Source organism: Triturus cristatus, chromosome 11 (assembly GCF_964204655.1).
Source record: "Triturus cristatus chromosome 11, aTriCri1.1, whole genome shotgun sequence".
NCBI lineage: Eukaryota > Metazoa > Chordata > Amphibia > Caudata > Salamandridae > Triturus > Triturus cristatus.
In genome coordinates, this window is record NC_140594.1 from 357,511,894 (window position 1) to 357,535,258 (window position 23,365).

The 23,365-nt window shown below is 42.5% G+C and overlaps 1 protein-coding gene across 1 annotated transcript in view; it reads right to left on the reverse strand.

The window, feature by feature from the left end:
* Window positions 1-1,285: 1,285 nt before the first annotated feature.
* Window positions 1,286-23,365, reverse strand: part of ZNRF3 (zinc and ring finger 3) — a 406,045-nt gene continuing 383,965 nt past the window's right edge. Inside the window, exon 9 of the mRNA XM_085633383.1 lies at window positions 1,286-7,846. Within this exon, the coding sequence (XP_085489509.1) occupies window positions 7,806-7,846 (41 nt within the window). The 3' untranslated portion in view covers window positions 1,286-7,805. The remainder of the gene's footprint in view (window positions 7,847-23,365) is intronic.

The window sequence follows — 23,365 nt, forward strand, 5'->3', positions numbered from 1 at the left end:
ACTGTACTGGGAGCAAAGGCTTGGAACTGTCTGCCAAAGGAACTTAGAGTAATTGAACAGGAGGGGCAGTTCAGAAAGGCATTAAAGACATGAATCTTCGGGATATCTGATGCTGGCTGTCTTGACTCAATTTAGGTCTTATTCTGTACAATTGATCCTTGTCATTTACAGCGCCAGGAGACTTCGTTAGGAGTGACAGTTGCGCTATATAATACTCACTTTTCATTTAATTTCATTTGTGCGCTGATAAGATGTTTAAAGCTGTCCATTATTATTATTACTGTGTAATATTTCATTATGGATACTCGCACCTGCTACAGGATTGCCTAGAAAGATGTTCACTGCCAAAATGTATTACTGTTTCTTGCTTCTCCTTGTTTGGGAGGATTCAGACGCTGCACATTTGTAATGCTTTGAACAGATAGACTACAGACCGTATGTCTCTGTGTGTTATAAAAAAATTATAATAATAACAGAGCAAGTTGCCTGTCAAGGCTAGACTGCTGAAGATGTAGAAGACAATTTGATTTTGGAGAAGGTAGGAGATACAGCAGATGAAAAATGGAAGTAATTAAGAATGTGTTTAGAGACAACTTTAAAATGGATAAGGTGGGATGGTCCCAGAAAAAGGAGTTAGAATATGAACTAAAACCATAGAGGAGAGTTGGCAGAAATGTAAGTATTGTAGTTTAGGGGAACAAGATCAGTGCTCATGGTGACCGTAAAGAAAATTTTGTCTAACTCATGAGGTCCATATAGGAGTAAAACCAAAGAATGGATCATCTTATATTTCTGGTGACCTGTGTTGGATTTAAAAGTGAAGAAAAATATAAATTATTGCAACGAGCCCAGCAATAATGGCAAGATTCATACATTTTACTACTTCTATTCTCTGCCACAATCCTACGTATGGACCACAGGAAGATGGAGCATTAGCGACAATATGAACCTTGAATGAAGAAAGAAGTATTCCATAGCTGGTTGTTTTGGTTGACTTCTTTTCAAGTAGACCTGCTGTATTATGGGTCAGTTATTCAAGTCCCAGAAATATTATAACCTGTGTAGAGTGAATGTCTTTAAATTGTATTTGAATGCAATGGGATGAAGTGCTACAGAACTGTGCATGAGGTGCTATGAAATAAAGGTGCTTGCTTTTCCTTTACCCATGGTGGCCCAGTGTCATTTTTCCTTTACAATTCTCTTTAATTGAACCATTTGTACATACACTCCCATCAATTCCACTTTCTCTTAGAGCAAAAAGTAGCAATCTGACAAATTACAAAGATACTTTGATAAAACTGTATTTTCACTTTTTACAGACATTTGTACACTTTGTTACAAAACTGTATAGTACTAAATTATTTCTTTTTTTAAATCATTTTTTGGTCAGCAAATATTTCATCTTTATGTGCAATTATCAGATATTTACAAAGTCTTGAGGGTTAGTGATTCACAAAGATTATTTAAAAAAACATCATACACTCTCAACATAAGACATGGCTTAAGATAAATATATTAGTGAATAAATATTCTCGGGACGTATGTTCATAGATGAGATGGATGCTATACACAAAGGATATTACAAAGTTCTTTCCTAGGCTTTAAAAACATTTTTTCTCTTATAAAACAGTAATCATGGAGAGCGGTCTGAATGCAATATTAAACATCTTGAGACACCAAATTCTATACAGAAAGTTTGCTTTAAGTGCTACAGAATATTTTTTATTTCATTTACATTTTTAAACAAAACATTTTTACTATTCCTTAACTGGGCAAAATATGGCATTTATGCAAAAAATATATAGCACTGTATAACAAATATCTAGTCAAGATGTAGAGCTCTTCAAGGAATTATGAAAATGGTGTGCCTTAATAATTGCTTTCTGATGGACAAAGATGTTATCCAAAAAAAGGAAGGAGGAAGTCAGAAATAGAGTGGCCTTTAACCACTGTCTCTAAGCTAAATACCAGATGTGGGCATGGCTAAGGGAACAAGGGCCAGAAGCACAGACAAAATGGCATCTTCCAGTAAAGCAAGATCAGATCCGCATCTGGAAAGAACCAGACTGTCTTAGCTGCACTTAAACACAATGTTGATACGTAACATGTTTGGAGGACAAGTCAGATGCTCAACTAAAGTTGGACACGAAACTCAGACAGGGGCGGGAGCTACTATAACAACGATGTGCGCATTGAGGCCTGATGGCAATATTGTATGAGGGAAAAAATCTCAACCTCAGGCTAAAACAGAAGATACTGTAGGACAGCCGCGGCATCTACTATGTGCATGTTGTACTGGTGCTAGACACCCAATTTTAAGCTGAGGCCGACGCTGTTGCAACAATGCCAAGGCAGATTTTGAAGCATGAGAGCAATATTGTACCATGGATAGAAACTCAACCTTAATGAGGAGGCAGAAGCTACTGTAACAAAGCCAATTGGTGCATTAAACTTAGAGGGCAATGCTGCACTGAAGCTGAAAATCAATCTCACACTGAGCTGGAAACTTCTGTAAAATAGCTGAAGTGTCTGAATTGTGTTATTGAAGAGATAGGGTAATGTTGTACGGAGACGCAACACCCAACCTTAACCTGAGGAGGAAGGTACAACACATTTCAATGTGTATTCAAGCCACAGGCCAATACTTTAATCCACTGGTTACCTATGAAATATGTGGCACTAATCATGGATTCCTCATGCCTAGATTCACCCGACAGGAGCAGAGTAAGGCAGATGTTGAGGTCAAGACTTGGTGGTATGAAGACAAGTAAGAAAAATGGAAAGGAGCAAAACTTAAGTGAGATGTTAAAATTACAGAGCGATAAGAGACACATAACGGCTGCATTATGTTAGCTTCAGCCCCCATCGTAGAGATTTGTCATGGACTATAACAGCAAGCAGAGAAGAGGAAACAGCAAGCAGAGAAGAGGAAACCCCCAGGCCACTGCCTACCATAGCGAGGTGACCAGGGTAAAAAAAGATATGTGAAACAATCTATTGCAGCCACCAGTCCCAGTTCCAAATAAGAGGCAAAATAGTTTGGGAATTCAGGCTCTCTCAACTCAAAATATGAATATATATGAAAATGGGCAGGTTATTTTCCCATCATAGAAAATATGTCGAAAAAACAGCATTCTAGCGAAGATGGCACCCAGTGCGACCCCACCTGGATACTGCTTGGGTTCATGGAATTGAAAAAAAAAACATGTTCTGCCAGCAGTCTTATATATGAAAGCACAAAACTCTCTCCAGAAGAATCAGCAGATTAGAAAAATAGGTAAATACAGATCGAAACATGGCACAAAAGAATATGCCAAGTGTAAATAGATGTGTTTTGTTCCCATCCCTATTGCTAACCTTTCACAGACAAGATGCGAACAAAGAAATCCTTTCTGCTACCCCACACCTCGAAAAAAATTGTGTTATTTTTGGGAATTGAGAGGAACGTAGACTGAGCGTACAAAAATGGCAAAAGGAAATTATGCACAAATAGCATGGGTGCAAAATGGGACATGTTATGGAGAATTACAATTTTATTATGGTAGTCTAAAACAACGTCTAGGCAGACTAGCTCCAGTGGAGGTAATGGGCCACAATTGCCAACACAAAGTAGGGGGTTTATCAAAGGAGATGCCTTGTGCCACCCACTGGCAAAGACTGCTGCTTAGGAAGCTGGTCCTCATCACTGCAGAGTGACGCACATTGTGCCCAGTTCAACCGAAAAAAAAATTAAAAAGAGGAAACTGGAAGAAAGTAGAAAAAGGAAAGCGAGCCAGAAAATATAACAGCCAGATTATCAGACAGCCATAGTAGAAGATAGTTTCAAATGATGCTCATCATCTTTTGAGGTGCCAAATGAGACAATATGCTGCCTAACTGATAACCAAGATATTCAACGGCAGCCCACAGCTGCAGGGCGAAGAATTCCAGATGACCTTTCATAGGAGGAAAGTTCTCCTTCCAGGGTGAATCTCATATCGCCTGCTATGTGGCAGTCTAAGACTTCAGAGAGGTTAACATATTTCTATCTGCAAAGCCAATTGCCTTCAAATGGCCAGGTTGACCATCCTGCAGACTGTGCACAGGTTCAGCTTCCTGACAATCCTCATCATACATGCAAATAGATGAAGCAGTGAATCAGCTTGCACTGGCCAGAAAAACCTCCAGCAGAGTTGCCCGATGACCAAAGGGGAGATAGGAAGGACAGATTTATTGAAATCTTGTAGTCCACGCACACAAGTGCTACAAGGTTATCAAGAGGGCTGGTGTATGAAACCTCTGGTCCAGTGACGAGGACACACCAGAGTCATTGTTCCTGGAGTTAGTCAACCCTCTCTCTAGATTATATTACTAGCGACTAATATTTCGAATTGCACCACTACTTTGTCTTCCATTCTAAAGGACAGATCACATAGTGAAATGGGGTTTCTTCCCGGCTATAAAGCCCTAACTACTTATCAAATGGTGGACTGTTCCTTTGTTCAAGTGGGTTTTACTTGAAATTGGTGAACCATTCCAGTTCTGCAGAAAGGGTCAAATATTTTTAAAAGACTGATCGATTTTCAAGAATAAAACAAAGTTTGGCACTGGGGAAAAGGTTGTCCTAAGAATACCTAGACAACACTTGAACCAGGATAACTAGTGCATAAATAAACTACAATGAGATTAATTATTTGTTTATAATCCTACATGGATATCCCGAACATCTGGCATAGATTTAGCATTCCGTAACCTAATGTGGATACCCCAGACTTTACATTTATTGTGGACTCTGCAGCAAAGCTCAATTGCGGATAGTGGAAGATTAAAGCCTCTTTTAGCAAAAGGAAAAGAGTCCAAAGCAGAACAAAGAAAACAGAAGCCAAGAACAATGTTCTTCAGTATGTGGAAAAAAATCTATCTCTACAGAAACAGGACAAGCACGTGGAGAAAAACTATGTGGACAGTGAAAAGGGAACCGGGAGCAAGAATAAGTGCAAGAGGTAGACGTACAGAGGTATACGAGTGTGAATGATCTGAGGAGTAGTAGGAATAGAAAAAGTGAGTGTTACTGGAGAGGGCAGTAAAGTAAAGAGAGGGAAGGAAAGAATCCTGGAGAAAGAAAAATATAAAAATGCCAGCCTTATACAATACTCTGCACTATGTTGGGCTATGTTGTGGACAAGCAATAAAAATCTGACCTCCTAAACAGGCGGATTACCTATGCCCCATTAGGAATTGCAAGTAAACTGTATATAGTACTGCTTAGACACAATACATTAGAACTGCTCAAGGAGGTCTTAGCACGGCTTATGGGTGGACAGTAGTAAGAGCATTCACCTGCTGGGAAAGCGAGGCACCTCCTACTCGGTTGCGCTCCCAAACTCACGTCTCCTGACAAGTGCTCCAGCAAAAACAGTCCATACAAGAAAAATTACTCCCTTGTTTTGATTTAAAATTAAAAGTTATTTTGTTGGCTAAACTTTTCAACACTCACTTCTAGTCCTTGCTAAATGTAAGGATTGATGCACAGTGCCACCTCCAAAGCACACTGTACACAATCTTTAGGAACCTTGGTATTAGGGCCATATGTCCTTGCCTCTTCAATTGTCATAAGTGTCAGGAAATATGTGGTCCATGAAGCCAACCTCCACAAAACTGAACCTTAAGGGCACTTTTATAACCCAATAGAGAAATGTAATTACTCACTGAATCAAAAAGGTGATCATGTGTCTTTGCCCTCCTCACCAACGCACGATCAACGCACAGCTAAGATACCACAAAATATGCACGAGGAGCTTTCTGGCTTTATGCGATTCCGTAACTTGAAATCTAAATGCTGAAATTATAAACTGGCCATACAAATTGTTGCAGCACTGCCTGTGCCATAAGAATGTACAATGGTGGCTGAGAGTAAAAATGTTTTACTTTTAACTCACTATTAACTGCTCGCTTTGTAGGAACTCACTGTAGTGTGCTGCTACCAGAATGCCAGATACTCAAGTAACCAGACGAAGAGTGGGAAAGAAGCTGCAGACATCTGCACCTGAACAGCAGACCTCTATCAAAGAACTACACAGGTAAAAACAGCAGAGCTCCAAACCAGCAGTACTTAGGTCGCTCCCATAAGAGGACAGACTTCTAAGGGACGGTCCACTTGCTGCACAACAGTGGATTTACTTCCTTCAACACCTGTGACCGGCCAGTGTCTGACAGGCATGACCTGGATTTTAAATGAGAAACAGTCACAAACGGCAAATACATATTTTAACTAAACCCCAAGATTTGCAGGCAACAGACAAGCCCCTGTATATCAGCAGAGAATACAAGGGTGCATGGGCCCAATTCCACATGGCAAGAGTAGTGTACCCTGCAACGAATGCTGCACAAACTAGTTTATTGAATGCACACAGTTTGTGCAGTAGCATACTATGTGTTTGCACAAATAACATTTTTACTATCCAAAAGGTTCATGAATTTATTGCAGTGAATTTTATTCAAATGAAATGTCCTACTATGGTGGTAGGGTGGAGTTCTGAATTAAGGTGTTTCCATGCATTATTCTAGCAACAGCAAACCTTCGACAAATGGGCACAGAGTATCCTCACAGTAGTTACCACTTCTTGCTGCAAAGGCACAGAAAGTCAAAGAAACAGAAAGAGGACTTGAATGATAGATTCCACAGGAACCATTCAGCTGTACATGAAGCTGGCATCCATCTTGGAATGAATGCCTTTTATTCACTGCAGCAGGAGCATCTCCAGAAACCCCAATAAATATTGAGCCCGTTGGCCTCCACAGCATCAAGTAAAAATTAAAACAGTTTGAAACCCTTTAGCAAGTACATTAATCATTAATTTCCACTACAAATATTACAAAAATATAAGTATTTGTTAGAATTTTTCATTTTTATAATCCCTACAAAAAAATGACGTCCTGTATTTTCAGTTTTTTTTAACCTTTTGAAGGTTTGCCGTGCACTTTCGATGACCGTTGCACGGCACTAAAATGCCATGTACAACTTAGTTAGCCTCTTTCTATTTCTATACTAAAACCAACAATTATGTCATCACTGTGGGACAGGTGCCTGGAGGGTTGCAGGCACATTTTTGCGAGGTTTCTTTTTTTTTTTTGCAATTGTTCTTAATGGCCATTATTAGGTGGAGTCCATCATTCATATACAGTGGTTTAAAGAGACCTGGGCACGGCACTCTTTGGCTTACCTGGTTAAGAAGATAAGAAACCAAAGGAGGGAGAGGAGTGGTCAGGCAGACTGAACACTTGCTCGTCAAAAACCTGTACTCCCAAAAAATTTAAAAATTGTGAACAAAAGTGAAAAAAAGTATAGTATTGCTTTTTGTTTTCTGTAGTACTGTGTTATATTTGTCTCGACAAGAAAGCCACCCGCCCATACCCTCAAAAACGTTTTTCCTTATTTATTGAAAAAATATATCCTTTTAAATACCGCTTTCACATAAAATATATATTTATATATTTATATAAAAAAAATAAAGATGGAGGTCCGAGCTTGGCCTTAACCCGCATTTTTTACACGCTCAAACTCACACACACAAAAACAGATATGGAAAATCTACACATATAGAATATATCTATATATAATTACAAAACAGAATCACAATTTGGATTCTTGGACAAAGCACTGCGATTTGGCGTTTGTCTCCTGTGTGTTTGTCAAAGCTAAAAAAAAAATATATATATATATATATTTTTAACAAAAACACAAACACAAAAATGTCTTTTTCCCTCCAGAAAGAGTCCGCTGAAGAGTCCATCTGGCTCAGCATATTCTCAAAGCTCAGAGTGCTTCAGTTGCTTGTACAGTTCTCCAGTGGGTGAGATTCCGTTTCTGTGTAAAGAAAAACATTTAAATGTTAGAGGGTCTGAATCTTTTTACTTATTGAAATAAAAGCAAGAAAACAGAGGGCAAGAATCCTCCTCCCTTCTGACATCACTGTCAAATGAATCTTTGCTCATTGAAGGCTGGCTGGCAAAGGAGAGCTATTTGCACTGTGTTAACAAAGTGAGAGAGTCTGCCTGACACTAGCACAAACGGAAGGCTTTTCCTTCCCTAACACTAAAGCTTGACGAGGAACCTTAAACGCTCGCTGAACCCGTGGTGGAGGTACGGTGGTGGTCGGGTACCGCCGCACCAGTGGTTTGACTCCCATATTACGAATATGGCGGTCGACCATGAGTGGACCACCACAGCTGCCAGGGATCCGCAATCCCTGATGCAGCCGTCTTGAAGCAGCAATATCCTCGGCGGTGCTGCTGTGGCACCGCCAAGCACATTACAAGTTTCCTCACTGTGACCCTAACCATGGTGGTGAGACCACATTTATTAAGGTGGTGATGAGGAAATAAAGGGGCCCCTACAGGGCCCCCCTCGGGCCTCATGGGATGCATGCCGGGGGCCACTTGGTGTGCCCCCCTGGTGCATGCACGCTCAGTTCCTACATGGCATGGACTTAGTAGTCAATCCTGTGCAGGAACTTGCTTTGGTGTTCCACTGCAGTGCCTTTTTGAAAGGCACAGCTGTGGGAACACCAAAGAACCACCCACCAGACTACAAGGAAACTCTAAAATCAGATGGGCAGGCAGCTGTTGACTTTAGTGGTGCAGTAGTGGGGCATAATCAGGCACTCCGGCTTGTCACTATCCTTGTACGCACTAGAGCAGACTCAGGAAGCCTCTACCCTTTACCGACACATCTACAAACTGGGGATCGTAGGAATGCCTATGCATGTCTGATACAAACAGACGAACTGGCAGAGTCTCTACATCTTCTGGAGACTAGCACACAGTGAGGTTTCTATGACCACCTAAAACTAGCACAGAATGAGTGAGTGCCTGCTTCTGCCTTGTGCTAGTAGAGGCAGATGAACATATATACATACTGCTGTGGATGTGAGGAGCATCTGTCCATTCCGGACACTTGGGCATATGGAGGGCACATCCATCTCCTTTTCATATGACTACAAACGGAGGGGCACATGATCTCTTCCCGATAGCAAGTTAGACTTAGGGTGCCTCAGTCCCACCTCACAAGTTCCGAATAAGTGGGTCTGAATTCCTGCCTGACAGTAGCAGGACGGTGGTCCCTTTATATTGGAACAGGCTATCTGCAAAACCTAATCTTTTCAAAGATGATCTGAGGGTTCTTGCTTAATAATGTGACTTTCTCTTCATCACAGGCCTTGAAAAAGTCCACATATTGTTCTGAACAAAACATGTTGGCCACTGTCCTGTAACTTGGACATTTTCTGGTAGAGCTAAGCACACCCTCACACTTGTGCAGAATGAAAACACTATTCCTATGGCAAATAAGCAGAATCCGAGGTAGTCTGTATTCTAACCTCACACTAGCACATACTGAAGGAGTTTCAATCCCTGCCTGGCACTAGCATACACTGACAGTCTATTGTTGTTTGACACTTACCTGTATGCCTGTACCCCAACCGGATATTCATGTTGTTGGATTCTTATGCCTGGCTCTGGGGTTCAAATCTTCACATAGCACACACTACTACATTTAGTTCGATCCCCTATAAACTACATACATAAAGTGAATATGGACAAAGATGTTCCCTCTATCCTCATCTGGCCTCCAGGGCAGAGTAAGCAAAGTTATATGACATAGAATGAAGAGACATGAAGTTAGAATAAGTTACTTTCCTTTATCAATGGTTTTATGATTCAGCATCTTACACAGAATTGCGCACTTTAAGTACTTGAGACACTTTGTGACTGGATCCCAAATTATATTTTTGCATTTCACAAAACAGCCAGTGCATCAGCAGAGAGAGCATCTAAGCAGACTGAGGATGGCAGCAAAAAACTCAATTTGGTGTCAATGTCCTTATCAAGCTACTTAACCTTCTGGAACCAGATAGATGGTTAGTTTGTGGATCTATGAAAGATTGCAAACTGCAAAAATCAAAGGTACAAGTAACTATCTTCTCTTGTAGCATGGAAATTCCATGGATTTACTTGTATTGCATTCAATGGCAAGTAGTAATAGTCAGCGTGAGAAAAGAATCAATACGGAAAGTTTATTCTCTAGCAAATGGCTAAATTATGCAGGGATCAGTGACAGTCAATCAAAAGTTGTAGTCCATAGGAGTCAATCAAATGTCAATTACAGAGTGTAACTACTGCCACATAGCTTGTTGGCACAGGCGTATAAACAAAAGACTTAGGGGAACCATTTAGTCAGTTTATACTTTACAATATAGGAACCGGTTCATATCCAATGCAGACATTGAAAAAGGGATCCAAGGTGTGTGTTGTATGAACACAGAAAGGCTTTAGTTTTCTTCCACGGTGGAATGTGGATTACTGCACACGTGTGCATGTCGCAGCACTTCTACATGGAACATCGAGAGGGCTGCAATTGCCCTTCATTCATAAGTGAACTGTATTTTACTCTACGTCAGCAGGTACATGAATAAAGACAAGGACCAAGAGATTAGACAGTAGTACAACAAAAGCCATGTGTGATAGGTCAGCAGAGTGGGCAAAATTCCCCTAGACTGGGGTAGACATATTTACAATGTTTGCTCACTCTGCAGGAATAGTTACATTTCATGGCTTAAGTTTCAAAAGATGCCTTTTTGTTGCAGTTTTAAGCACCTGTAGTGTTGTGTTCGCTCTGATATTCCCAGAAGGCATTCAAGTGAGTGGATCTGAGAAGGTGGAAATGCTAGAATCTGTATGGTGCATAGTGTAGTTTTGGAACAGTCAGAAAGTACTTATTGGATGATCATATGTCATGCAAGATGATAAAGTATCTGAAAGGCAATCTGGAGTTGTCCCATAAATGACTCTGAAGCCTAGTGTTAGAAGTTGGTAAAGGGCCCTATTTTTAGTAGGCAGGAAGGCAGCTTGATGGAGATAGTGTGAAGTAGAATAGATTCTAGGGAAAGTTATGGTACTCTAGTCGCAAAGTTTAAAAGTTTGTCAAGAGAAGCGAAGGTGCAATCAGGAACTAAAGGACGACTGCAGTAGTCCATTGTGCTGAACTACAATGACTTAAATGCTCTGAGTGTGTGGAAAGGGGCACAATGAAAGATTTGTGAATGTTTAGCATTTCACATCTTCTTGTTGTGGTGGTGATGAAAGATTTGAATTCATTTAGGAGGTTGAACACAATAGCCAGGCTTGTGAAAGATGTAGTAAAGGTGTTACCAGAGGGAAGCTGAATTAGCAAGTTTCCATTACCAACTGATCACTTCATCACACTGTGTGGGAAAATAAAGTTTGAAAGCAATACAGCACATTACTCTCAAACAAGTCTGATCTCTTATTCTCTGAGAAGCTGTAATTTATAGGGAGCAATTTGAGCCAAGCAGGGCTGTATTAGCATTCTACTTTGGAGCCATGCTTTTCATTTACACCTCCCTGTTCACGCAGGAACAGAGACGTTATGTGCAACACAATCAGCTACATGCTATACTTGCATTTATTCTGTCCCTTAGCAGGCATAGAGACTGGAGGCAAGTAGTAAATGGGTACAGTCAGTCACATGTCAGTTTCAAAATAGAGGTCAGTAATGTATTGCGGTCACCTTTAAGAAACTGTTAATGCTAGGTCAGAGCTGATACAATATCAGGCTGATTGATCTGGAAGTCCAGTCAGAAGGAGTGACAGATGGAATGCCAATTCCTGTGACTCTAAAATGTTGCGGGAGGATAGTATATCGCCGACCAGCATAATGCCTCTAGATGATTCTGGGAAGATAGGGCACCGCTAGGTTAATGTAATGCATATGCCACGTTAGGGTGCTGCCCTTCAAACAAGATCCTCACCAGCCCCAAAAAAGGGTTGTGTGTGATTTAACAGAAAAATAGTTTCATGGAATACCACTACTGAGAAACCATTTCACCTAAATTCTTTAATAGAAAATTTCAGAATGGATGGCATTTACCATTTTGTAGAAATTAATTCCTAGAACTTCTTTTTGCTCGAAATCGGCTTTTGCAGCCTTATTTTTAACGCATAAATACACTAGTTTCAGGTCTTACTTTAAGAAAGAGCTTTGCCAGAGGTATTTATTTCAATGTTTTACTATAAGGGACAACATTTTAGATATATATCTTTTAAATTATCAGACTTTGGATGCTTTTAAGTAGCTGACCCCTCATAACCGCTAAACGCCATCCATCCCTCACAACCCCTAAAGACCCCCCTATCCACCACCCCTAAAAAACCCTCACCTCAGCTAAACTCTACCAATTTCTGAACCCTAAAGACCTTTACTACATCTGAACTCAATGCATCATTGAATGCTTAAAACTCCTCACCACCCTACACTCCACCCAATCCTGCACCCTAAAAACCTTTTCAAAACCCCCTAACCTCTACCTATCACTGAACCTTAAAAATCCTCACAAGCCAAACTCTAAAACCCCTCAACACCCATTCTCCACCCATCCCAGAAGCCTAAAAACACCACCCCCCCTAAACTCACCTTATCCGTGAACCCTAAAAACCCCTAAACTCCACCCATCCCTGAACACTAAAAACCCTTTCTATGCCTGAATTCCACTAATTCCTGACCCTTTTTAAAGACCCCTGACGGCCCCTAAACATTACCCATCCCTAAAACAAAAATGTATATATATTTTTTTTGGGGGGGGGGGGGGAGGGGGGGGGATTTTCCCTTGAAATTACCTTTCCTTTAAAAAGTTTGCTCTATTTTCCATTTATTTAAATGTCCTTAAATGGTCTTTCCTTAACCCCTTGCATGCTTTGGACGGCCCCCAGCCATCATACATCACGGTGGGCATGTGCAGAGGACGGCCAGGGGCCATTCGAGTCCCTCCCACTATTTAAATCACCCGCACAGCGCGGAAAATGCGTGCAGAACGCAAGGGGTTGAAATGCGTTTTCCATGATTGGTTTACTCCAATGCGGTTTCTCAGTTTTAGTTGTCCCATCAATGACATACATTAGAGGAAAGTGCTGTCCATTGAGCTTAACTTGCGAACCCCACATGCAACCATAATGCCCACTGCCCCTTTTCAAAGCGAAAACCATGCTGGTCCTGTTGAGACGTACATTCTAGGTGCAGGAACTGGCTTTTGGCTACACCTTTTACTCAATACCCCAGCTACATAGCAGCTTCACTAATGTCATAAATGATATTAAAAGTGAAGTTATGAGCAATGCATGCAGGGGAGCTCAAATTGTATTGCTTGCCTTGACTGGTGACTTCAGTGCTGTTTAGGCATTTGTAAGTAATTATACTGTCACTTCAACTAAAGTTTATAGGGGCTCGTGTTTTTTTTCTTAAAATAAAATTTTCTCATCTGAGTTACAAGGCATAACTTTCTTTACCAAAGTGTTTGCGCAGTGTATTGTCTTTTTTTGCTTTAATTATGTAGTGGTTTTACATCTGTTAGTTAAAACATACTTGATACAATGAGTGAAATAATGCACAGAAAACGAAATAAGTCAAAAACCGAACCTAGGGGGACAGAGGTGGGTTAGCATTTAACTTAGCTGCATAAAAGAAACGCTATCAAGCAATTGAGGCTTCAGTTAGGGCTCACATTTGATCCTGACTACAACAAACATTACACTAGAAATTCACATACTTTCCAAGCTTAAAAACATTATTCATTGTTAATGTCATTATTTGAAACCATACCCTTGAAGAGCAGCATGTATAAGGAGTGTGTTACTTACCCTATAAGCATCAGTTCTTGGCATTTAGTGCTGTATATTCACATGCTTTGCATACTCCTGCCATGTAGTATTGGGTTTGGATGCATGCATTTTTTTCTTTGAAGAAGTCTTTCAAGTCATGAGGTAGAGTGACTCCTCTTGGTGATAATGTGCATGGGCATCAACTCCATTGTTAGATTGCTTTCCCGCAGGTGGGTGAGAAGGGAGTGCAAGGTAAGTAACTAAAGAGATGTCCTTGCATATGAAAGGTAAATGAACTGCAACGGCCAAAGGTGTCCGGGGGGAGGGTGGGCGTATGTGATTTTACAGAACTACATGGCAAGAACAGATGCTTGCAGAGTAAGTAACGTAATCCGTTTGAGGCATATGTGGCTGTAGATACATATGCTGTGCATAGACTGTATAGCAGTGCCCTCCAAAGCGGGGGCTAATCTGTGGGTGTTGCAGTTGTTTGAAGAGTGTTCATAGCACTGCCTTACCTACATTAGCTTGCTGGTGTGCTAGCACATGCACACAATGTTTAATGAAAGTGTGTGATGTAGACCATGTAGCTGCTTTGCGTATATCAGCTAGTGGGATATTACCCAGGAAAGCATAGAAGCCCCTATCTTGCGGGTAGAATGTGCTTTAGAGGTTGTAGGTACAGTTTTTTGGGCTTTCACGTAACATGTCTGAATACATTCAACTATCCACCTAGCAATGCCCGATTTGGATAAGGGAGCAAAAAAGCAACAAAGAATGTTTGAAGAGCCCTTTCCGCAACTGAGTCTGGTTGAGGAAAGAACACAGGTAACTCAACTGATTCATTAAGGTGAAAACAAGAGACCACATCTGGAAGGACCTTTGGGTTGGAGTAAAGGACCACCCTATCTCTGAGGGAGCTGGAAGAAACGCCTAGAGCTCACCAACATGTCTGAGAAAAGTAATGGCAAATAAAAAAAAAGTTACCTCCCAAGACAGTAATTGAAGGGAGCACTTATGTAGTGGTTCAAATGGTGGACGCATAAGCCCTAAGATTCCAGGTAGGTGCAGGTTGAACCCGGGGTGGAATCACCCTTTTAAGACCTTCCATAAAGGCTTTGATGACTGGTACGTTCAACAAAGACAGGTGTTGTCCATTTTGCAGATAAGCAGCCACTGCAGCCAGATGTAAGCATATGGATGTTAATGCAAGGCCAGAGTGTTGTAGATGTAACAGGGAATAGTGTATTGTATCATTCAATGGATTATGACAGTAAAAGGCTCATCTTTTCCATTCAGCTGCATAGCATGCTCTAGTAGTAGGCGTACAAGCTTCTTTGGGAATGGCCATACATTCAGTTGTGAGATTAAGATAACCAAATATCATAACCTCAGTAGACAAATTGCTTGGTTGAGTTCCGTGGGATTTGGGTGCCTGATTTTTCCATGGTTCTGAGTGATAAAGTCTGGATGAGGGGAGGCTTCTCGAGGGGAACTACTGATAGTTCTAGTAATGTTTCAAACCAGGGTTGTCAGGCCCATGTGGGAGTCACTAGTATGAGTGATGTTTGCTTGAGCTTCCGAACCAGATTGAAAGCAGAGGGAGAGGCGGAAATGCATAGGCAAATATCCCTGACCAGTTCATCCATAGAGCATTGCCCTTGGATAGGGGATGTGGGAACCAGGAGGCAAGGTTTGGGAATTTTGCGTTGTCCGCAGTTGGGAACAGATCTATTTGTGGTAATTTCCACTTGAGGAAGTAAGGGAGGAGGACTCTGGGTGGAGTTCACACTCGTGGACTTGTTGCTGGATCCTTCTGAGGTCAGCAAAATCATCTGTTTCCAGGAGATTTTCTGTTAACAGATTATTGTCGTGATGTGGAGCAAACGCCAAATGGTCTGAGATAAGCATGATAACTCTAGAGAATGTCCCCCCCCCCCCCCCCGATTTTGATAAGTAGTACATGGTTGTCATTGTCCGTACAGATGATGACACCCTTCCTGATTATGTGAGGGAGGTGTGAACGCTTTCAATGCTAGGTAAACAGCTTGAAGCTCTGAGTAGTTGAGCTGGAGACCTCGGCGTTTGGTATCCCAGAGACTCTGGACTGTGAGATGCTTTAAGAGAGCACCTCAGCCTGCCAGCGATGTGTTCACTTTGAGGATAATGTAGGTAACAGGGTTGAGGAAAGGCTGCCCTTTTAACAAGTTTGTGTTCCATCGCTGCAGAGAGTGATGGGTGCGGCTGTCTATCAATACTAGATCCTCTAATAAACCCTGTGACTGAGGCCACTATTGTGCTAGACATTACTGCAGCGGGCGCATGTGTAGCCGTGCATGTGGCACTATGGCGATGCATGAGGCCATCATCCAGAGTAGGCGCATGACAGTTCTGACTGTCAACTGTTGATTGGCTTGGAAATAGTGTTTGGAAATTTTGGATTCTTGCTGTATGGGATAGCCCCCAGATAGGGTTGAACCTGTAAACATTGAAGATGAGATTTTTGGAAACTGATGGTGAAACCTAGTTGATGGACCAGGTCTCTGGTATTTTGAGTGTGTTGTTGGCACAGAGGAAGAGTGCTGGCTTTAATAATCCAGTCGTTGAGATACAGGAAGACATGGATGTTTTGTCTGCGTAAATGTGCTACCACTGCTAGACATTTGGCGAATATTCGAGGTGCAGTAGTCACCCCCAAATGGGAGGACTTTAAATTGGTAATGTTTGCCTGCTATCACAAATCTCAGGTATTTGCAATGTGCACCATCATCTTCTGTTTGTCCGGGATGGGTATTTCAATAGCCTCTTCGAAATGAGTGGTCTCTTCAGTGGAGCCGGAACAGAAGGTTTGGCAAGAATGCACCCTGTATGGGGCTGGATGTATTTCTGCTTTTGCGAGCATCCTTTTTTTCTTGCAATTTGTGGAGAACAGGTTCCACAGGCTTGCCAGGATCAGATTTTGGAGCCGGTTTTGAAGGTTTCAGAAAGGAGGTGTGTTTGTTTAGGCGCTGAAGGTCCAGTCAGAGCCAAAGTTGGGGCTCGTCAGCATCGAAGAGTGGCACGGCACTGAGGTTGACGATATCGATGGCTTCGGCTGGTGTTTCGGTGGGAGCCTGAGGGTGGAGCATTCGAATCAGTCTTCTGGTACCGACCATGGCCCGAAGGCAGTGGCAGATCAAGGGCCTTTTTTTCGGTAGGGACTGAATGCCTCTTAGGTTGTTCAAGATGAGGCTGAGGTCAGGGGCTATCATACTCCCGGATTGTTGAGTCGGTGATGTGTCCTGCATCTCCATTTTGAGCTCGAGGTTGGAGCCAGAACTGCCCTCAATGGAGAACACCTCTTCCTCTGACATTGTGATGTCCGAAGATGCCGGGAGTGTCTTCAAAACTGCTACGCTGCATTTTGTGTTGATGTGCCTGACGGTCCCCAAGATCCTTTTTTGAATGGAAACATCAACAAGCCTCGCAACCATCCGCCGTGTTCTGGTGACAAAGACGGGTTAGAGACCAGAAGGAGATCGTTCCGGGGGAATTTTGTGCAGCAGTTTGGGCAGAAATAGAAAGACATCTGTTCCATCACCAGCAGGGCATCATCTGTTGAACCTGGTGTAGATTGAAATGGAGGCCCCTGAGGGCCGCAGTTGAAGCACTTTGATTCAACGAACGATAACATTTTCTGTATCTTAAGCAAGATGGAATACATGATCAAGAACAATACAGATGAGGGTGAGCACAAATTGAACAGAGCACCGAGTAGTCATTACCCAGAGCACAGTCACACACGTCAAATCTATCCGGTGTAAAGAAAACAATCTAACACTGGAGTCGATGTCCATGCACATTATCACCAAGAGGATGAGTCACTCTACCTCTTGATTTAAAAGACTTCTTCGAAGATAAACAACCTGCACACATTAGGATCCAACACTAGATGGCAGGGGTAAGCAAAGCATGTGAATCTACAGCCACACATGCCTTGAATACAGGGCTTATGGTGCAAGACCTGCCATTCCAACTTGTCCAATGATGCATACGAAGCTTTATTCAGTGAGTGTTTTACCTTTCCAGAGCGTTGATAGTTTTTAATAGAATCCAAGTTCCATAGCAGCCCACGGTGCCTGTCACAACTTGCTCCCTGCGTCTTCGTGTCCACCACCAGGGGGCTGAACTGTGGGACTCTTCAGTGTCATAATAAGCTACTGGACCCTCCTGTTCGTGAATATATTGACATCTGGCCATTTGGACACTATTTGGCAATTGACATCCATTCCCAATCCATGCCGGGTTTTGTGGAAGCCAGCCTGCTCATGCCTGAAACTCCATTACCTATATTCCCCTGCTCACTGCTTTGTCACCACCCCTGCAGGCCAAGGATGGATGGAGGAATTCAGCTCACCTGTGGCTGGCTGCTGCTAGCCTCTTCACACCTGATGCATGTGATTACTGTGAGCTCTTTTAAGCCCCAGTTCCCTTGAGTCCAGTGTTTGTCATTGTAGCTGTGTTCCAGTGAGACCGATCTTGGTTTACTGAGCTTTTGAAATTCCTTGATTCCTGAACTATAGTTAATCCTTGTTCCTTGATTCCTGAGCTATAGCTATTTCTTGTGCCTGAATTAGCACTGCCTGCAGTGCTACCTTGTTTCCCCGAGTTCCTTATGAATAGTTATTCTTCATTCCTGAGCTTTAGCTATTTCTTTTTCCTGATTTGCCCTGCTTGCAGTGCTCTCTTGACTCCTTTACTAAGCTGTAGCTATTTCCCGTTTCCTTGAACTAGCACTGCCTGCAGTGCTACCTTGACTCCTGAACTATAGTAATTTCCTGTTCTTGAACTAGCACTGCCTGCAGTGCTACCTTGGCTCTTGAGCTTTTGCTCAATTATTGTTTCTGCTCCTGCACAGCCTTCAGTGCTACTGTGTTTTCTTGTCTTCTGATTCAATACTATTCTAGTATACCCTTGTAGCCTCCCCTTCTGTATATCATTTTCCAGTCCCTGCTTTTCTTCCCATTTTCTTGGTTCCAGTTCCTAGTTTACCGTCTTTCTATTCCTGCTGTCTTGCTTCTATTACCTTGTATGTTTGCTACTTGCTTTCAGCCAAGTGTGTCCTGTGATTTCCTTCCTTTCCTGTTGAGCACTCCCCCTTGCTAGCTCCTTGTCTATTGTGCTTGTATTTAGTTCTACCCCCTTGCTGTTACTGCCTTGAGTGTTCCTGTTTGATCGCCAGGACCCGTGGGCACAGCCGACAACCTAGGTGGTGTTTCTTGTTCACTGTGAGTATTGTCTTTGAGTTACATTTATAACATCACCATTGGTATCAGCTCCACAGACCCTGCCTTTGCATGCATATCCTATATGTGGGTATTTGCAGTCAGTATCTGCAACAGCAATTGTGGGAGAGGAACTTACTGAGCTTCAGTCTTACCGTGTGGAGCTCCCGAGTGCTTTACGCCACATTCCCTTTATTGTTAATGTGTGTGTATATATATATATATATATATATATATATATATCTGCACGTCCATCTTGGGTGTAGTTATTCTAAATGCTAAATTGCCTCTTGAGTTCCCATCCTTTGAGTCTTAGCCATTGTGTTCACTTATACAGGCTTCCCCTTTGGATCCCTTTTTCTCCTCTGACTCCGTGTGATTCTGGGCAGCGCTGTACGTCTCTTTCTGTGTATGTTTTCTATCCAGTTCCCAGTCCTTGCCCAAGTCCCTGACTGTTTCCCAGACAGCTCCGGACAGTCCCTGACAGTGCCTATTCAACTGTCATTTGCAATAGTCAAAGTGAAGGTGCTTGATATTACAAATCATGTGCACTAATCAGAGGGAGGGCTGCTGGATTAGACTGGTTAACAGCTGTTACACACCAGACAAATATATAATATTATTCTTTGGAGAAGGTAAGGGCCAGCCAGAGGCCTTTGGTCGAGCATATGGGGAATATGGGGGCAAAGCGGGGCCATCAACAGCAACTCCCCTTTAATAATTTGTCGGGGACAGAAATTAGGTTCTGTATTTATTTGATATAGTCTTTCTACCCAAGTGCTGTACATAGTAATGAACACAGTACACAAAGTAAATGAAAGGCATGAGCTACATCAACAGGGTGGGTAAATGTTGAAATTGGAAAAGGCTCAAAGTAGCCCAATTACACCACCTTTGTCTCCTTACAAGTGTATGGTGGCCAACTGCCATTACAACACAATGCAGAATGATGGATTTAACCCAGATCTCTCGACTTGGGGTGAATGTTTTGATTTGTTCTGCATTCCGTCCATCAATTGTGTGTCTTTTGCTTTCCTGCCCTAAGTGCGCCAGGTATGCCCAGACGTGGGTCCCGGGCTTGCTGTGACACTGGAATAAAGCTATCCTGGCTGATGAGGGGTGAAACCTTGAAATCGGTTCTAGGATGCTGGATTCCAGTCCAGGGAGGACCTGGCTTGTCAGTTCCGGCTGGACTGTTCCCATGAGGCACAGGGTCAAGACTGATTTGCATATGGTCAGACCTAAACTGAGGAGGCATGGTAGGGCAAAAGGATGATGGATTTAACCCAGATCTCTTGACTGGGGATGAATGTTTTGATTTGTTCTGCATTCCATCCATCAAGTGTGAGTGTTTTGCTTTCTCGCACTAAGTGCGCCGGGTATGCCCAGACGTGAGTCCCGTGCTGACTGTGCCACTGAAATCAAGCTATCCTGGATAATGAGGGTTAAAAACCCCGAAACCGGTCCTAGGATGCTTGTTTCTGGTCCAGGGAGGACCTGGCTTGCCAGTTCAGGCTGGACTGTTCCCATGAGGCACAGGGTCAAGACTGATTTGCATATGGTCAGTTCTAAATTGGGGTGGCAATCCGAGCAAAAGAATGATGGATTTAACCCAGATCTCGATTGGGGGTGAATGTTTTGATTTGTTCTGCATTTCGATCAATTGTGTGTCCATTATTACACAATGAGCAATTTTTTATGACGACGCGGCACCCTGATCTTAAATGATTTCAGCATGAAAAACTGATGTTTTTGAAACACCTGGCCCACATGTGGATCACAGGCAATACCAACTAGTTGTGATTCCTACTGTTGGCTTTCTTCCTCAAGAAGATGAAGTAAAGCATTGAATACGATCTTGGTTGAGAACTCCAGCTTGGAATGGAAATGAAACTACCAAACTAAATATATTGACTTTTATTTCTAACTTTGATGCTCATCAGCAAAATCCTCCTGCACCATCTTTGATACCAAACTTACTCTGGGGACTCACACCAAATCAATAGTCAAGGGGGTCAATCTCAGCTAAAAAGCACAAATCAGACATTTCCTTCTTCCCTGAGCTTAAAACCTTCATTAAAGCCAATGTCACGTTATACAGAATTTTAGAGCGCACTATCACCTGGGAGGGTATCCTGGCACTGAGCAGATGTGCGGCTGGGCACACTAGGGCCTAATGGGACTACTCGAATAGGCAAGTCTTCAGCTTCTTGCAGAATTCAAGTAGTAAGGGGGAGGCTCATATGTGTAGCAGTAGGTCAATACATGCTTTAGGCGCAAAGTAGGAGAAGGCTCGAAAACTAGATCTGGTATTCCATAAGTGTGGGATTTATAAAAACTGGAGCAGAGGTGGCTGGAAGGTTTGGGAAAGCAGATGCGATTGTGGAGGTATGTTGGGCCAATGTTATATAGTGCCTTGAAATTGGGCTGTTTAGTGAATGGGGAGTGAGTGGAGCTCCTTGAGGTGTGGTGTGATGTGGGTGCAGCTGGAGAGGTTGAAAGTGATTCTGGTCTGAATGGTCTGCAGCCTTCTGGTGAGTTTTCTGTTGATCCCGGCATAGAGAGTGTTCCCATTGTCCAGCTTGCTTGTGACCATGGCCTGAGTGAGGGTTTTTTGGGTGCTGATCGGCAGCCATTTGGAAATCTCCCTCAGCATCTTCAGGGTATGGAAGAATGAGGCGGTGACAGCACTGGCTTGAGCGAACACGTTGAGTTGGCTGTCGAGGATGGTCATAGCAAGACTTAGAAATTGTGATCCTTTATTAACCACTTCAGTGTCCATGACGAGATGGTCTCGTCATGGAGCGCGGTTGCGCTGTGCCCATGACGAGACTATCTCGTCATGAACCCCGCCCGCTAATGCAACGCCCGGCACAGGGCGGGGAAAGGGCAGGGCACTGAAGGGGTTAAGCAGCCTTGCTAACAAACTGACCTGCGCCACTAAAAGAGTCCTTAACGCTGCTGCCCAACAGAACAAGGAACTAAAACATATCAAACCAGTCCTCTAACGGTTTAGCACCAGGTGTATGACTTACAAGACATTTTATAAGAAAACCCCAAAGTTACTGTGAAACAAAGTATATCTGGATGGCACAAAGTCTTGCTGAGCACAAGTTTACTGTGCAGCGTGCAGTTTACTTAAATGCCCCAAAAATATGAAAATCCTGCCCAACTATCTTATACATGGCTCTTCTTGTTTACATTGTTCACAACTAGCCTAATGAATCTGCTACTGGCTGACTGAAAGCTGCTACTAGCCGTATACCTATACAGCATCCGACAATGACATGCCAGACTTGCTCATGGACAAGCTCACCACTTGCCTTTGCAAAATATCTCCTATATTGTATAAAAACCTTTAGGCCTCAAACACCTCTGTACTCCTATATCTCAACAGCTTCAACGCCCTTGTCTGATGGTCAAATACATGTAATGCAAAAATATATAAAAGATCGAAAAACAGCCATTGTACAGATCAACACCTTCAAAATATGTCACAATTTCCACTTGCTGATGGATTTCTATTTGCAGTGGCGAACAACAACCTGAAAATGGTACCGAGTCAAAAGATTCTAGCGTTCCTGTAACATCCTCATGATTGGAACACACAGTCCCTTGGCATCCTCCAAATGTAAGAATTCGATTTTTTTCTGAAAGTCTCTTCCAGATTTAGACACATCAGGGCAGGTGCTTGCAAAGTGTTTCAATTTACATAACATAACATGCGTGTATGTAAAGCGCATGTTCACCCTTTGGTATCTTGGCGCTGAATAACAGATGTTTATTGTTACCCAACTCAATGATATTCATTTTCTCGACCTCAGATGGATGAAAGGCTGAGTGGACCCGCCGGGATTAGAACCTGTGACCATGAGGTCTAACACAAGCCCCTGCAGTGGAAACATTAGTACATTGAGCCACCAGATCCGGGTAGGAACGATTTGTGTTGAAAACCCACTATTAGTGAAATTACTAGAGATACCCTGCCAACTACCCAAAAGAACAAGTTGACTAGTCAAGTTTCCTAGAGTGTGTGAGAAAAAAGTTCCAGCAATCCCCTTGCACATATTTGGACATTCAGGAGGGCACAAGTCGTAACCGGGCGGGTGGACAGGGGTACTTAGTATACACAATTCACACTGATCTCCCAAGAAATTACGCCATACTGTAGGACAGCTCAACATTATCTAACTGCTCACTTTAATGAGACTAGGCCTATTTTATCGAGTGAAAAAGACAAAATTGCCTGTCTCGTTGGAGATATTCCCCTGCATCATTAAGCACTAAAAGCGTAAATCTAGACAGACAGTTCCAACTTCAGTTAGGAGCTATGTAGATTGCATTTTATTGGAGCATTTGCATAGTGCTTACTTGTTGGCGCAGCCTGTGCTGTGTGTTTCTTCCACCCCCTAAAGAATGTGTTGCTCTCTACTGAAGGACAACTATCATGA